At 36.2% G+C, this 18,232-nt stretch overlaps 1 protein-coding gene across 1 annotated transcript in view; it reads right to left on the bottom strand.

Moving 5' to 3' along the window:
- Positions 1-451: 451 nt before the first annotated feature.
- Positions 452-18,232, bottom strand: part of ANGPT1 (angiopoietin 1) — a 251,195-nt gene continuing 233,414 nt past the window's right edge. Inside the window, exons 8-9 of the mRNA XM_024129876.2 lie at positions 12,578-12,708; positions 452-656 (exon numbers count right to left, since the gene is read on the bottom strand). Of these exons, the coding sequence (XP_023985644.1) occupies positions 496-656; positions 12,578-12,708 (292 nt within the window). The 3' untranslated portion in view covers positions 452-495. The remainder of the gene's footprint in view (positions 657-12,577; positions 12,709-18,232) is intronic.

Here is an 18,232-nt window from a genome sequence, read left to right as displayed (position 1 = left end):
AAACTTATTGTTAGTAGGTTTGCAGAGAAATAACACCATTTCACTGGTGTAACACATCTTTCCCAAAGGATTATGGCAGGCCTGTTTTTATTCTTCACGTCTACTCTTTTTGTTGTTGTTGTTCATCTTCTTCTTTTTCTTCGGTTTTACGTGAAATAAACCATATTTATCATCTGGTTACTATAGTTCTGTAATAAGATCCAGTAGTAGTTTGAAGCACAGAGAGCTGAACAGTTTCTTCCCTTTTTAAAGCATGACAGTGAGTGGCATTCTCTATAGTCAAGCCATATGAACACAGTCACCCCAAGGAGAGGCTTTTGTGAAATCAAAAGGTTCCAAATTCACAGTCAAGAACCTTGGTGACTTCACATAACTGCTACTTGTTGCTAGAAGGGAGACAATATTGTTTGCTTCAGAAGTTTCCAAGCAGTTTCTCATCTGGTGGCTTCTCCAGATTTCTTAGTGGCCTTTTAAATTGCTTTTGACATTGTGCCTTCAAAAGTCCAAAGGTCGAATCATCATAGTTGTGGAACGTAAGGAGTAACTGGGCCCTTTGAAGTAATGCCACTTTATTCCATTCAGTTTTCCGTGGTTTTGCCCCGCTGTATAAAACATTCCATTTAGATTGGATGGGCCACAAGCATCAAACCACCAGCCTGAAAAATTAGTTAATAACGAAAGAGAGAAGAAGGAGAAGAAACAATTACATAAGTAAACTGAACATTTGGAAATTAATGCCATTAACTGAGGGGAACCTTATTCATACTTATGATTATTTGCAAATAGGAGGTATTCAATAAATATCTTCTTGGTAGTGAAATTGTTTTAAATGGCATCCAATTTAGACAGTGTACCAACAATCAGAAAGAGGAATGCTTTCATGAAAATCAGCTTTCAGTGTCACTCCATTGGGACTCAATTCCCAATGCAACGATGGGGGAGCATCTGGGCTTCAAGATATGCTATAGTCAGGCCTGGATTCATACAAAGGGCAGGTAAAATGAAACCCTTAAGAGGCATTCTACCTGAAGCCTGTTATTGGGAACAGAACAATTAATTATTAGCAATAAAGTTCAGAAGCTTAGACAACTGGCATCTAAATACAAAGAAATGTTCCCCATCTACTTCATAATTTTGCCAAGAACTGGCCCTCAGCTGCTTCTGAAATTAACTGGATACCAGAAAATGACTACGAATTTGAATTGCTATGCCCTCTCTGTAGCTTATAGCACTATGGGAAGTGTTCATGAATAGTAGCCATATAGTTGCTATATTGCAGTATTTTTTTCTGTGACTGTTCAAGTTCTTTCTAAACGTAGTAAAAAGAAAAATGATGAGTAACGTAGAGATCCTATGCTCACACGGCTCTCTGCAAGGATAACTCAGTACTTTATTTTTTAAATGAATTAAGTTCTTAGATTTTTAGATAAAACATAGTACTTTTTCTCCCTCTTCTGAAGTAACACTGCTGAAATCTTTAGGGAGAGATTTATGCCAGAGACATTCTGGCATATTTGTATTTGGATACAGTTGACCTCCCTTTGATTACAGAGTTATACCTAAGGGACTAATAGCTAAAGAAAGAGAAAGCTGTACAGCTGATGTTTAACTGTAACACGAGCATCATCTTGCAGAGACTTTAGAAAAAGTTAAAGGGAGAAAAGCTAGTTCTCATTTTTCAATTTCGGAGGATGAATACAGCTGGGTTTGTTTATAAAGTCATACTAGAGGCCTAACAAGCTGTATTAATCGCTAATTCATCCTAGGAAAAAGTAAGGTATGTCAATGAATTTGGAAAGACTATATTTAATGTTTCACCAACTGTATGCAAATAACATAGATATTAATGCAGTCAAAACATGAGGGACAAGCAAGTTCTTATTTGGCAAGGAAGGAGAAAACTGTAAAATTTCACCTTTTTCTTCTTAAGATTAATTCTTTTAAAAATTTTTGGTAAGCATAACTAGTAAAAATATGCTATTTATATCACAAAAGGTTTTCTAATATTAGGGAATTTATTTACCCATAAGACTCTCAAAGGACAAAATGAAACTCAATTTAATTGCTTCAGTATTTTAACTTTCTCCTCCTTTTCTATGACCTTCTTGAGGCACTCTTCCATCATGTTAATGAGCCTTTCGTAGTCTTTCAAATATCCACCACGGTCTCTAAAGCAAACACAGTTACTCTACTGTCGAGAACTATTACAAATCATAGAATGATCTTCCAAGTTACATTAGGATACTCAGGGTAAAAGCGTGTGGTTTTGTTTGGTTTATAGAAAGCCATAAGAGTTCTGGAAGAGTGTGGGAAGGCAGAGGTCTGTTGGAACAGAAACCTGGCAATGAAGGGCACAGGCTGAAGGATACATTCATTGGGAAATTTTTGATGAGCTTAGGAAAGAGACAAGAAACAACAGGGGCACATGAGGGAATAGCATAAATTGATCTTATGTACATTTTCTAATGAGTAAAGTGGGGTAATGTCTATGGTAAGAACAATGGCATTTTGGAGACGTTGAAAGAAGACCAGAAGGGCTGGGTCAAAGTTCACAAGAGGAACAGTAGGCTGAAGCTGAGATGGTCTGAAGACCAAATCACAGAGTCTTTTGTTCACTATCCTAAGAGCAATGAAGAGGCATGGTTTATATTCCCTATACTTAGTGCTGCATCTAACGGAGTTTGCTTGACAAGTGACTGGAAGGGACTACAGGCTTATTGACAGATTGACTGTTTCTCCTTATAAAGCCTCTATGGTCTGAATTAGTCTAGTTTACTAAAAACGCTATATTTGATAGACACCTGAATATATATATAGACACCTGAATACACTGTATTCATTTTTTTCTTTCTTTATTCATTCAGTTTGTAATTATCATGAATTGTTGTCATACAACACTCAACAAGACAGATGTGGTCCTTACCCTCATGGAGCTTACTCCCAATGTGAGAAACAGACCCAAAAAAGTAGCAAATAAATAAAATACCTACAAATCATGACTCTGATGATGGAGAAAAGGAAGAAGAAGAGGAGAGGGGGAGGAGGAAGTAGAGGGGGAAGTGGAGGGGTAGGTGGGGAAGGAGGAGGGGCTACTTAGAATCAGGGAACTATGAAGGAGCATAACAGGAGACACTTACTTGACTTTTCATGTTCATGGAAGAAGTTGATATTTAATGAGACCTGAAGGATGAGGAAACAGTCACGTGAAGATGGGGAAAGACTCTTCTAAGCAGAACGTGTCACGTGTCAATGCCATAAGGAAGAAAGGGAGCTTAGTGTTTAGGGACTAAAAGAACATCAGTGTAGTTGGTAACATAGTGAACAAGCGGGAGACTTGCAGGGAATGAAGGTGGAGAAATGGCAATCTTGGTGGAAAGTTGAACAATGTGGAAAAACTTATAGTTTATCCAGGCTACTTGTCTATCATCAGGTGAACAAGTGGAACATTCTCTAGGAATGGGAATCAATATTTAACCAGGGGAACCAGATCTGCCAGGTTAAATGTTTAATCGAATATTATTTAGAGCCCTCACTCTGTAACTGTGGTCTGCCAAAGCTACCCTGAGCATATGCGGCAGCATGATGAAGGGGAGAAAATTGAAGCTAGAAGCAATTCAACAAATACTAACCAATGGACAGACATAGGGGTCAGAGTTGAGTAAAACAAAATTCCTGACTTCAAGGAGTACACAATTTTGTGAGAGAAACAACAAACTGTTAACGGCTATTTAACAGAGATGAAGAAAATCTTAGGAACAGAGGCGAATGCCCTGTTTGTTGGTCCATAAGGTATACTCATCACTTGAGCTGGATGCTGAAGGATGGGCGTGAGTTCACTGGACAGAAAGAGATTTCTAAAGACATTGTGTACTCTGGGAGAGCAGGAGAGAGTGCCTGCCAGCAGCTTGGCTTGGCTGGAATGCCAGTGGATAAGGGATTGGAGAATTCAGGGCTAGCAAAATAAACAGGGTCGAGAACATGGAGGTTTTTATTGTATGTCTAGAAATATTCCTGTGGGCAATGGGGAGCCTAGAGTACCAGACCAGAAATTAGAAGACCCCAACTTTGATGCCCACTTCACCAACTAATAATTAAGGGTTCTTAGGCAATAGTATATATAATATTTGATATTTATTGAACAGTTAATATGTGTCAGGGACTCTGCTAAAATATTTATATGAATTTTCTCATTTTATTACCCAAACGGCCCTACATGGTGTGGCAAGTACTGAAGTGAAGACACTGATGCTCAGGTAGTTTAATGAACTTTTCCAACGTCACACAGTCACTTATGTCCTCATTCCTAAGATGTGGATTATAAATGTCTAATCAACCATTTTCACAGCACAGCTGCAAGGATCATGTAAGATGATGCACTATTAAAGCCTATAAAATCCTATCTAAGTGCTCTTTTGTAAGTTATCTAGGAAGCAGGCAGAAACATTAGAGCAGAAATAAAAAGGATTAGATCTTATCGGGGCATCATAAAGATTTAATAATGAAGACCAGGTCATTAGCGCCAACATATTTCCTTATTTGCTTGGTAGGGTTAATTAGAGAAATACAAAAATAATTTGCACCCAAATGAGTACAGCTGTTCAATGCTTGCATTGTAAAGACATGCATTTAAGTACCTAATATGGGTTTTGTTTTCAATGATTTGTTTTTATTTCATGTGGACATCAAAGAGGTCAAGGTGTTTTTCTCTTTATCTTAAGACCAGTGGGCCATGAACACTCTGGATTATCAGAGAGCAACAGACAATAATAAAAATGATGAATTAAGATGGCAGAAAATGAAATGAAAGGGCAATTATTTTTCATGACAATTTCAGTTGTACTGTCCTTTATTAAATACTCTGAACTTCAAGGTCGCAAAAATAGTTATTTCTGTGCAAGTAAGTATTCTCTGTTTTCTCTGACAAGGAACAACAAGGAACATCTTTGTATCAAATATTTCAGTTTGTCCACTTTCTACCTCTCTTTGAAAAAATTAAGCATGACCAGGTCTTTTAAACATAAATCCTGAAAAGATGTGGTTTTAAAGCATATTTATAGAAAGCAGGCAAAAAGTACAGCAGACTCCTGGTTACTCATAGGTCCCCTTCGGCATTCATAAATGATCGTATGTACTCATGGGTACTCAGAACATATGCAAGTTTGCACAGACTGAAGGTGTCCTTGTGAACATATAGAGGAGTGTATGCCTGGGTTGCAGTTCCTCTCTGATAAGATACCAAATAGCTGAATTATATATCTTCTACAATCCTGGGGAAATATTAACTTTGTACTTTGTTCTATAAGTGCCTGGGAATAACAGATGAGCAATATCTTAAAGAAGTTAATGTAGAAGAGGCACTTTAAGCTTAAAAGAACTCAGTGATGCAAGCAAAGATGGAAGAAAGCAGCAGCTTCTATCTGCTGTTGGGACAACTGATAAAATGTCTTAAATGTTTTAAGACTGGCAATTGCTGAGATTTACTTTGCCAAGCATTTTTCTTTATAACATGTAACCTCATGTATATTTTAGTAAGAAATCTGAGATGCATGTTTCTAATCCATTTACACTTAACTCGTTAAAATTTAGTTTTGTAATAACTATCTCGGGCTTCCCAGGCCTTTAAAAATCATTTGAGTCTTTTATCTTTGAAGCAGAAAATTCACATTTTATCACCAATAAATGAAACTTTGCCCAGAAAACAGGAACTTGATTCTAAACTCTGTACTCAGGAAATTCAAATTTATTTGAAAGTCAGGAAACCTAACTCAAATTCTTCTGATCCTAAACAAAATGTTTCTCAACACTTCTTTTCTAAGGTAAAAAGTACAGCAAAGTAAAAAGATGTATCTGTGGTTATGGATTTCTTTCACTCATTTTTGATGCACGCATTCTAATCAGCAATAAGCAAAAGAACCTGCACAGAGAATAAGAATTTTCCTCTTCGATAGTGATAAAGGATGACTAAGTTATAGCGATAAAGGATGACTAGTTAGTGACTAAGGATGAGGCTGAAAAAAACTGACTGATGCCATAGTTATCAATGGGATCATCATGAAAATCACTTGCTGAGTTCACGTGTACAAATTCGGCCCTACCAATAACTAGCCTCAAGGAGCAGCTGCATGTTCTTGTGTGCGGGAGGCAAAGGACCTTTCCAGAGGTCTGCATTCCTTCTGTCATTTCATTCTACATCCCCTTCGAGTCTAGCACTTGGCGTTTTTTCCTTTCTCTTCTTTTTGTTCCATAGATTAAAAGTTGTTTATCCTGGCTGATAATCTTGAATTCATTTAAATCCTTTAGGTATTCTCTTACTGCCTCTTTCCTCCCTTGAACTTCATTTTACTTTTAACCACGTTTAAATGAGGAAATCCTTGTGAAGATGTGCTGCAAACAGTAAAACAGAGCCGAATTCTTGTCTTTGAATGCCATTCCTTTTCAGAGTGGCCGTAGAAGGAGTGGATAAGGTAATGGCTTATCTGGAGGTCGAGTTCAAATCCTACTTCTGACATTAATTCTGTGCCCTTAGGCAACTTATCTAACTCTTCTGTATCTCAATTCTTGCCAAAGATCTCTATTTCAAAGGATTTATGGAATTGTCATATAAGTTATTAAATGTAAGTCATTAATGGTAATGAAGAAATGACTGTTACGCACTAAGAGTGCAATAGATATTCACTGTATTATTTATTATTAGAGTAAGATATAAACAAAATTGGTTATTTCTCATCCACTGTCGATTAGTAACCTTTGGTGGCAGCCTGGCACTATAGGCCTATCAGTTCGGATTCACCTTTTTCCAAACTGATCTTTTAAAAGATATTTTCTGATATTATTTGTTCTTTTTCCAATAAGTGAAAACTTCCTCCCACAAAAAAGGAGTATAATCCTAAATTTTGCACTTAGGCTGTTCAAATTTATTTGAAAGTTACAAACCTAACACTCAAAGTTTTCTAATTTGGAGTTTAGTCTTCTGAGGTTTGGTTATTCTTAAAATTCAGTCCCAGTCTTCAATATTCATCCCTTTGCTCCATGTTTGTGCATGCAAATTCATATATACATACTTAGGCATTTTAAATCTAAGTTCACAAAAAAGTCACATTCATACATTGATTTATTTCTATGTCTTCTCACCAGGATCATTTGTGATTTTACAATGTCCTTTCAGAGTCTCTGATAGCAAATTCATTCATTTAATCAATATTTATCAAGCACATCCTATGTGCCAGGCACTGTGCTAGGCACTGAGGATACAGTGGTGCAGAGCATGATGTCCCTGTCCTCAAGAACTGTACATTTTTGTGGAATAGGCTTAGAGATTATGTACTAAATAAGAAATTGCTTTGAAATAAAGTAATGCAATGTAGATTTCTGTGGTCAACCTTAAACTATCCATATGGATCTTTTCTCTCAACATTTTTGCCTTAAAACCCAGGGAATGCCAGTTATCTGACAATGGTTAGCACATCCTTCCTGGGTTATCAAAAACTCTAAGATGATTGTATTTTCCCAAAGATCTTGTCACTTCAACCAGTTAGAGAAGCTGTTAATTTCTTTCATTTTCTTTGTCTTCTTCAAGGTTATATAGCAGGCAAGGCAAGTATTTATCAACCCTCTACTGCTAGCATCTGCTAAGTTCTAGGGTGTACTAAGAATTTATGTGTATGGCTTTATCCCGTCTTTTAGAATTGAACTGAGAATATCCTTTGTTAGCTTTAGCAAAGTCTTGTCTGTTGGCTGACATAGTTTATGCGTGGGAAAAGAGACTGGAGTTTTTACCACAACAGATTCTTTCTGCAGAAGGTTAGGTCACATTTTTACATAGCTTTTATATTATATACCAAATAAGAAAATTGTGTTGAAAGAAAAGGTAAGGAAAAGAATGTAAAACAATACCATGTTTTGTTAGGGGTTTTTTTTGTTTTTTTTTTTTAATTTTTGGTTGGCGACCTTTAGTAATTGTAGTTTCTAACAGACTTTAAGAAAAATTTACTTTGAATTGGTACGAAAGACCATGTTTTCTTTGAATGTGACGTTTGCTTTGATTGTGACAATCTATTGAGAAAAGGTTTTAATTTTCATAATTTTAGAGTCATAGATTTCTCTGCATATTTATGTTTATATACAACAAATCTATACAAACAAAAGCATGAATTGAATGATATTACATTTTCATTTTCTAAATGGTAAATAATAGAGAAAACATTAGGTTTATGATGAAACTGATTCCTTTCTTTGGGCTCAAGAGGGCACAAGAAGGGCTCTCCTGTGGGACTAAGAAAGTATTTCCTATAATCACCTCTTAAATTTATCCCTCCCACTACTGAAATATATAGATTTGTCATTAATATCCTATATAAAGGGGGAAACTTAAGGAGAAAACTTACAAATTTTCTTGAGGTCAATGAATCACAGAACAGATATTTCTGGCTTATAAATGTATGCTGACAAATCATCACTAATGATTAATTAAGAGGTCAGTTCCATAGAAAATGTGTGTGGCAATTTTTGATCTTGAAATATATGGTCTGGTCCCATAAGAAATGTGTAATGAAACAAAAATTATTCAGTATTTAAATTGAATGGAAGAATTTCTGGTAACGTAGAAATAAGTACATATGCTTCTGGGGAAGGAGGTATAAAACATTGTGGTATCTATTTCTACTGATGCAAATATGCTTTTTAAGTCCGATATACCTCCTTTCCACTAACAATTTACTATGAACTACAACCCATGCACTGAAAAATAATGTTACCTGTTTTTCTCTACTGTAGCCACAGTGAGTACATGGAATAATAAAATCATAGAACCAGAAGAAAATGTGAGAGACAATCTTATCTAGACCCACAACTATAGGGATGGGCATACGTAAACTCTTTCAGATGAATACGTTTCTATTCTCTTCTTGAAGGTGTTCATAACTAGACATGCACAATCCTTCCTGGCAACTCACTCCAGCCTTTGATCCCTGGACACTCCATCTAAAGTCACTTTCCCCTTCCTTCAATAACTCTGTCACCTGTTATATTTTGTCCCTAGAACTTGTTATGACTTGAAATTGTGTTATTTATTGTTCACTTTTTGCTGATGGTCTTCCTCAATAGATGCAAGCTCTATTCTGTCTTGCTCATTTTTCTCATAGTTGTTGACTCTTAACAGTTACTCATTAAAAATATGTTAGGGCTTCCCTGGTGGCACAGTGGTTGAGAATCTGCCTGCTAATGCAGGGGACACGGGTTCGAGCCCTGGTCTGGGAAGATCCCACATGCCGCGGAGCAACTAGGCCCGTGAGCCACAACTACCGAGCCTGCGCGTCTGGAGCCTGTGCTCCGCAACAAGAGAGGCCGCGATAGCGAGAGGCCCGCGCACCGCGATGAAGAGTGGCCCCCGCTTGCCACGACTAGAGAAAGCCCTCGCACAGAAACGAAGACACAACACAGCCAAAAATAAATAAATAAATAAATAAATGAAAAAAAAAATGTTAAGTTGATAGAAGGAAGTTAAGAAGTTAGGATGTTAGGAAAGAAGGAAGGTCAAAATGTTCTACCTTATGTCTAGCTGAAATACCTTCTGCTTTCAATTATGCCTATCTCCTGTTTTTCAGTCTGACAGATAAGGGTAACAATGATACCACATTCTCCAACAAAAATCCCTCCATGTACTTGAAGAAAACTATTTAGGACAGTTAAGCAGGCAATAAATCTTACTTTATCCTTAATTCCTTTTAGAAGAAACAATGGAAAATATATAAATAAACAAGATAAAACAAAGCTTTAATTGATGATGACAGAGAACTAAGAATTATTAGTTTCAAGGAGTATGAAATCTCTCTGCTTAAAAGAGACTATTTTAAAAAAAGAGAGGAAAAATAATCAGACAGAGGAAATGGTTCTAAGGGGAACCTTGACAGAGAATAAATAGTGGTGGTGGGGGAGGAGCTAAGTAGGACATAAATTCCAGATAATACTCAAGTTACCTGGACTGTCATTGACATTCATCCTTATGTTCTCCAGTTCTTAGTTATCTAAATTCCACGTATTAGTTTTGCAGAGTGAATAGATTTGCATGACCTGGATTCTTTCAAAAGGATATTTGATAGGATAATGGCGTTTATTACAAAAACACATTTACTTAGACTATTCCAGCCCAAGCAATAAGTGGAAATTTTTTCTCCCCAACATATGTGTTTATTGGTGGCTAAGGAGCAGGTCCAAGAATGATTATGGATGAAAGAACATGACAAAGTTCAATCATTTGAAGCAGAAATAAAATCACAAACCTGAGCAATGAAGTTTTCTCATCAACAACCAAGAGATGCAGTTTCCTCTTTGCTTTGCTCTATATTTTCATTATTATGACAGGAATATGAGCAGATTGGAACACTATTCTAAGTAAACATTTGAAAGATTTTACTGTTGGTCTTTCATGTGTTGTATTTATTTGGTAAGAAAAATTATCTGTAAAAACAGACATGGAGAAAATGAAGTGTACTTCTATATTAAAACAGGCAGAAAACTGGACAATCTAAGTCCTTCTGTCTTTATATAAAGTTGCTGACAGTTTCATTTATGGGATCATGGAGGTAATGAGAAGAAATATTTTCTTTCAGGAAAAAAGTTCAAAACCTAACCTGTGGGTACCATGTAAAAAAATATGCTGAGTTTTAACAACTGTTTGGGGGGAGGGGGCCATACATTGCATATAGAAGACTTTTTAACTATTGGATGAGGTTGAATGTGATGCCAAAATGGCATATTTAAAGCTTAAGGAGAAGGATATGACAGAGGCAGAATCATAACAGGCTGGCTTTGGTAATACTAGGGCTGGTTTCTCGTTGAAAAGATGTTACTGTAAGTGGAGTGGATGGGACTCAATATGGAATGTGATTTGGTACTGGTAGTAACGGAGGGACTGGGAATGGGGATGAAGGTGGAAAGATTTCTCCAAAACTTTCCCTCTATACTCTTCCACGCTCTGTTAATTGATAAGAAAAATGTCAACCTTGTGATTCATTTCATTGGTTTCAAAATCTGAAAGTGACTTCAAGGGTTCCAAGATGGTTATTCATTCACTCATGCACCACATATTTTATTGAGTACTTATGTGCCACAATCTACTGAGCTAGATGTTAAGGATAAAATAGTGAACATCTACTTAATTTTGTCTTCCTTGTGTACAAAACAGAGATTTGAGTTTTTCTCCTTATCTCACAGAGTTGGTTTGGAATTCAAGGAAGATAGTATAACATATTCAGTAACAGGTAATAATATGTAATAATAATGATAGTAATATCATATTTGGAGAAGTAAAATTTTAGATTTAGAGAGTTTTTTCCTTATTAGCATGAAAACATGTTTTGTTGTAGGGTAACACAGAGAGAGAATTAGAACAGTTAGTTGAAGGTGGGAATGATTACTATTCCATTAAGAGAGGGAAACAACACTAAAACTGTAAGAAGACAAACACTGGAAAAAAAGTTTCCTTTACAATTTTATTTGGTGCCAACTCCTTTTTTGCCTGTAACATTTTTGAGCTACATCATTTGCCATCAGGTTTTAGTTCAGTGTTTCTTAGACTTCAGTCAGTCATTTATCAACTTATTCACAGTTTTTGCCATGCCCATTTACAACTTTTATTAATATTTAATAAATATTTTTCTTTAAATCAATTTGTTAAATATCAAATATTTGTGAATCCTTTTTAAAATGCAGTTTATATCATTCCTTTAAAGAGGAAATCAGTACCACTTACTATAATAAAAGTAGACATAACACTCAATAAAATTAAAACAAAATCATTTTATTTAATTCTAGGTAGGTGCCATTGCCTAACCAAGGCCCTTCAGCTGAGGCTGAAGAGTTTGTTCTTTCTTTGCTAAGAAAGGTAATTATTGAGTAAGTGCTAAAGAAGTATTATAGATAAGCTAGTACTAAACTGAGAATTTCTCTTTGACACAATCAGAAGCCTAGAAAAGTATTTAAAAAGTGCAAAAGGATTCACTTTCTTACTCAGTGATACAATATTATTTAATGGTATCTGGTATCTCCTATACCAGCTCAAACGTCTTACAGAGGTCAATACCTTATAATGTAAAGCCCTGGTATAGCTACTCTGAATTGTATAACTTTATATCTAGCTACACCTCTTTATTTTTCTTACTCCATTTCAGTAGAATGGTCAATGAGCTCTATTACACAGTTGTAAAGCATTTTGTAAGAAATTCTGGCTTTTTGTTTTTTCTGTATGCTGAATCCTCAAATTGCTGTTCATTCCACTATGGGTATCATTATGAGTATTTAGAAGGCAGAACAACTGGGACTTTAAGAGGTTCAAGAATTTATTCAGAACCAAGCTTAGCACACCCCCACCATAAATGCTGGGGGAGGAGGCAAACTTCTAAATATGCTAGCAATGTCTTGCACAAGAACATATGGTAAATTAGTGGGCAGAACAAAATGATCTCTAGGGACTTGCTCTTAAGTTTCCTGACCAGAAGATCATAGTCTTTTCTCATAGATAAGAAACCTCAAGTCTCAAACCAATGAGACATAACTCAGAGAAAGGCCCCATAGGACTTACCTCCTGTTAGCATGAGGGCACATTTGCACATGCAGTTGTCATTATCAGCATCTTTAGTGCTGAAATCAGCACCGTGTAAGATCAGGCTGCTCTGTTTTCCTGCTGTCCCAGTGTGACCCTTTAAATACAACCTGAAGTTAAAAAAAAAAAAAAAAAAAGATAAGCCATTCAACAGAGTAACAGAACCCAGAAGACTGGTTTGCTGAATGTTTGCCTTGTTCATCAGTTTCTCCCTTCTCTGAATTCAGCCCTTCCAACAAACTGGTATAAGACCAAAGCTCCCTGAACAGAAAGAAAGAGAGAGAAGGGGTTGGGGCGGGAAGAGAATGAATGAATGAAGGAAGGAAGGAAGGAAGGACTCCAAATTACATATAGGTAAAATTCTCTGTGGCTGGTGTGCTTGATGTTTATTTTACTATGCATACTTAAACTCATATGGTTTTCTGATAATGTAGGATCCACAGAAGGAAAATGGGTTTATTTTATTACTACAAGTATTGATCTCTAAACAAAAAATGCCCTGTAGAGTGGCACTATAGCATATATCACTGTGTTAATATTGAATATTGATGATGTGCTAAAGGAGGACTTACTCTGTGCCAAGCATTCTGCTAAATGCTTTCTGGCTGTTATTTAATTTAATTTTTAAATTAAATCTGTGATTCAGGTATCAATATCAAAATTTTGCATACCAAGGCTCAGAGAGGCTAAATAACCTGGAATTTCACTATGGTTGACTTTAAAATCCAAGGTCTTATTAGTCATTATGTATTCCCTGAACAAATATTTCTTGAGCACATACTATATACCAGAAATTGTTCTAAGCACTTAAGATATATCAGCAAACAAAACAGACAGAAAGCCATGCCCTCGAGGGACCTACATTCTGGTGGTGTTCCTAAAACTAAGTTCAAAACCCCAACTGTTTAACCTCAAATATGGCATTCTTCAAAGACCCTACTTTACTCTCTAGAAACATTTCTTATATAAAAGTTACATTAACCTAGATCAGGGACTCTCCAACAGTTGCTCATATATCAAATCATCTGGTCATTTGTGAAAAAGACCTACTCACTAGGCTGAGGAATTTGTATTTTCAACTAGCACCTCAGATTACTCCTTGCAGACTATCCAAGGAGAACATTTTGAAGAATATTGGTCTAGAATTCAGAAACTAGTGAACAAATCAAAACAGTTGCCTAATGTAGTTCCCTAACGTCTGCTCATTCCCTATGGATCCCATATGCTGCTTTCATATCCATCTGGGCACTTTGAACAAATGCAAACTTGCTCAGGTCCTTCACTGGCTCATCAGGGCTCAGAATAGCTAAACTAAGACTGTCAGTAGCCTCAGTTTGATATTCAAAGTCTTCTCTGACTGAGACCTACCCCTCTCTCTAACTCCACCTAAAACTCCTCGGTTCTCATTCATCAAAATTATCTAGCAATATTCCCTTCAAATCCATGTGTGTTACCACTTCTGTGCCTGAGTCTCATTTATGAATCCTATCCACCGTATAGACAATGGGTGATTAAATCTCTGTATGAGTAAGACACTACTAGGACCTAGGCCAGCTCTGAACAAAATTCTACATTACTATTAAACAAAAATAATAAAGATCAATTAATATTTGAAGATATATATATATATTTTTCCATATGTATATATTTGACTTGTGTTTGCACCTAAGTATATGTATATGTCCCATTATTATTTTGTGAGGTTGATAATGTTTTTAGCAAATAACAGTACTGTTGTATAATTGTGCCAAAATATTTCACACATATTCTGCAGAGTTTTTTAGCCAGAGCAAAATATACAATTAAACCCTACTCAAGTTTTATTGGTTTCAATAGTTAATAGAACTTGTAGTTAACAGAAGGCTGAAGGAAGCTTCTAATGAATTATCAAATACAAGCTTATATTTTAAAACTCTGAGAGTCAGGGTAAAAGTCACTGGTGATGCAAAACTGTAGAATTTCTAAGTGGGAATTCACATTTTACGTTGTAGGCAGCCCATGTGGAGGTGGGTTTCACCAGGGCAAAGTAAGGTGAGAGGTTACCAAAGGGAGTCCTAGGACATGTTACCTGGGTGAATTCACCACCTTCTAGATCTGGTCTGCAGTTTTAATTTGATAACTTTCTCAGCCTCTCAGAGACAGACATACACTTGCAAAACTAAGGGGGACTTATGTCAGGTCTCCATTTACAGTCAAAATAAAGGGCCCAGTCTCATGGTCTCCTTAGAGGGAGTTTCACATAGAAAGCCAAATTATAATCAGAAAGTTGCTTGCTTGGTGAACACAGAATCAGAGTCTGGGGGAAGATGAATGATTTCAAAATTAAGTAGCTATGACTCTGCTGGCCTGAAATCTCCCTCTCCACTGGGAGTGGGTAAGTTTAGCCCACAGGCACTTGTGCATGAGGGATGCTAATTCCAACTCTGATTCTTGGATTCTCTACTGTGATGACTTTCCTTCTTATTGACTTAAGGTAAGTCAATACCATTTTCCCTGCAGTAGCTTTAAGCTCACTAATGGGGACAGACTTTCCAGGACACAGTGATTTTCTACACTGTCTTTTGCAGGTAATTTAGCACACATGTTGAGTTGATATTAACTGAGTGACTGCTATGTGCTGAATATAGTTTATACTTTTATATGAGGGTTATAATTCAAGCTTCATAATTTACAATGGTTTCTTTGTGTTACCAAGGCAACAGGAATGTACAATTATAAATTTAGGAAGTAGAGAAAAGCAAAAAGAAAATAAAAAGTAACCCAAATCTCATCTCCAAATATAACTACTCTTGACATTATGGTTTATATACACTTAGTCTTTTCCTTGTTTTTTTTCCCTCTTCAAATAGAAAATATTATTTATATTTAAGTATACATGTAATACCTGATCATATTCTATAAACATTTTGAACAGTGCCAGTAAAGTTTCTGCCCACAGGCCCATCTCATTTACCACTCTAGAAGTAATCACTTATGTCAATTTTGTACCCTTTAAAACAGTTTCTTCTCATATATATGAAATCATACTTCACATGCTTTTTAACAATAAGTTTTTCATATATGATTTTATGACTATGTTTCCATGTCATTACATATTCTTCTCCAACATAATTTGGCAGCTATTGTATGACTATACCATCAATTGTCACAAGTTTAAGGGTGCCTTTACATATCTCTAAATATGTATGCAAGTATGTACGTTAGGGTTAGAATAAATTGTAGAATAAACATCTACAATGTTTTGTCCTGACCTTCACTAGTACAGAACTCATCAATGATGTATGTTAGGATCTGTGAGTAAAAGGAGACATTTTTCCAGATCCACTAAATCAAGACTTGAAGGTCAGTCGTCTAGTCCTGGCAGCTCTTCTCTGTGTCCTGGAAGCTCTTCTCTGTATTATTAAAAAAATCTTACAACTGGTCTCAATGTCTTGAGCCTAGCTCCTTCCACTTCCCCCTAAAATCCATTCTCCATGTGGCTCATCCAAAACATGCCTCTCATCATCATTCCTCTGCTCTGGTTAAAAGCCCTCAGTTGTTCTCCCAGCACGTGAAAGATACAGTCCAAGTTCCTTATTGTGGTTTATGAGGACTCTGAAGATCTAGCCCTTGTCCACTTCCTCCCACACCAACCCCACACCTCCCATCTCTTACTTCCTGCACACATACATAATGATCCAGGCTTACCAAACACTTGTTCCCTCAAAGCACCACATTCTCATTTCTCTGTCCCCTTTCCCCGGAAGGCCCTTCCCTGGAAGGCCTTTCTAACTGCTGAATTCCTACTCATCCTTTAAGATTCATTTCAAGTATGATCTCGAAGAACATCAGATGGATACCTTTATGATGAAACTTATTGTGCTTTATTTTTTTTGTCTTTTTACTTGTCTCCTCTCATAATGAACTGTGAGCTCCTTGAGGCATAAGCTGTGTCTTACTCAACTCTGAATCACCAGAATCTAGAACAAACAGCGTCTGATACTGAGGAAAGGATCAACATCCACTGAATAAAGAAATTATGGATGTGAACTAATGACGGGTATAATCAATTTTCAGAAGGCTGAAGGTAGCAAGTAAAATCAGACCCAAATATCAATAACCCTAATAACCAAAATATACCTGGGCCATATTTTCAGAAGGATAGCTTTTGCATCTCATTTAGCTAGGTACCCACATCCCATTTCCTTGTCAACCAACTGAAATAATTAAAAATTACACAGACACATACACCCTTCTTGATCTTTCCAGTTCTGTTTTTGTTCTCATTTTCTCGGAGACTCCAGGATATGACAACATGTCTGATATATTATGCAGGTAGAATAAATGAAGAAAACTTATGTCTTAATTCTTATTAGTTCTTATGTCTTATTGAATGACTTATTTGTATTGTGTGCATACCCAACTGATATCAGAGAACAAATTCAAAATGAAAACATGCTTATGGTAAATTCTTCAGCTAAAATTATTTTGAAAAAAAGTAAAAGCCAAATATGGTGTAAAATATTTCCTTAAGGGCCTGCCCAGATTAGGGATCTTGAAAACAAGAAGCAGAAGCATAGAAGAGTCCCAGGATAGTGCAATGTAAATACCAGAACATATTGGTTGCAATGATATAAAAGTAGAAGTGAAGGGTGGGCAAAATGAGTGTAGGTGGTCAAAAGGTACGAACTTCCGGTTGCAAAATAAATAAATCCTGGGAATGCAATGTACAACATGGTGATTATAGTTAATGATACTGTATTGTATATTGGTAAGTTGCTAGGAGAAGAGATCTGAAAAGTTTCACCTCAAGGAAAAAAAAATTAACTATGTGTGGTGATGGATGCTAACTAAACTTATTGTGGTGATTATTTTGCAATATATACATATATGCATATATTAAATCATTACGCTGTACACCTGAAACTAATATAATGTTATCTGTCAATTATATCTCCGTCAAAAAAAAAGTAGAGGAGGCCAGTATTTTGAGGAACTGTGGATTTTTTCACCATACAAAACTGAGGAGAATGTGTAATTTATATTCAGTAGTATTCATCCCTTCTATGTTTATACCCTTAACATATTGCAGGGAGCCGCTTATGCTCTTCTAAGGAAGAGTTGTTCTCTTCCACTGGGAAATAGAGATGGCATTTCTTAAAAATAATTTTTCTCAACACTAGTTTAAGAAATTTACAGATGAGCCCAACTATGCTTCTGTGGAATCCCACAGGGATTCTGGGAGTAACAGTGTAGTCAAGGAGAGGTCCTCTGCACAGTTAAGGGGCTTATTCTTTCTTACCTAGCACAGAATAGCAATTATTGACCCAAAGCCAACAACTGTAGCTGGTTATCTGATAGGGACAGACTAAGAGCTGGCCATTCACTAATGCCAAGTATTTTTTCTAATTAGATAAGAAAACTTATTTGAATTGAGGCTCAAACAGAATATTTATGTGGTTCTTTTTATTAATGGTTCTGGTTAATTTCTTTCTTTCTTTTTTTTTTTTACACGGTGCCATGGGGTGTGGTTTCTTTTTTTTATGTTGGGGGTAGGAGTTTATTAATTAATTAATTTATTTTTGCTGTGTTGGGTCTTCGTTTCTGTGCGAGGGCTTTCTCTAGTTGTGGCAAGCGGGGGCCACCCTTCATCGC

This window comes from Physeter macrocephalus, chromosome 15 (genome assembly GCF_002837175.3).
Source record: "Physeter macrocephalus isolate SW-GA chromosome 15, ASM283717v5, whole genome shotgun sequence".
In the NCBI taxonomy this organism is placed as follows: domain Eukaryota; kingdom Metazoa; phylum Chordata; class Mammalia; order Artiodactyla; family Physeteridae; genus Physeter; species Physeter macrocephalus.
This window is presented reverse-complemented; position numbering and strand designations above follow the sequence as displayed.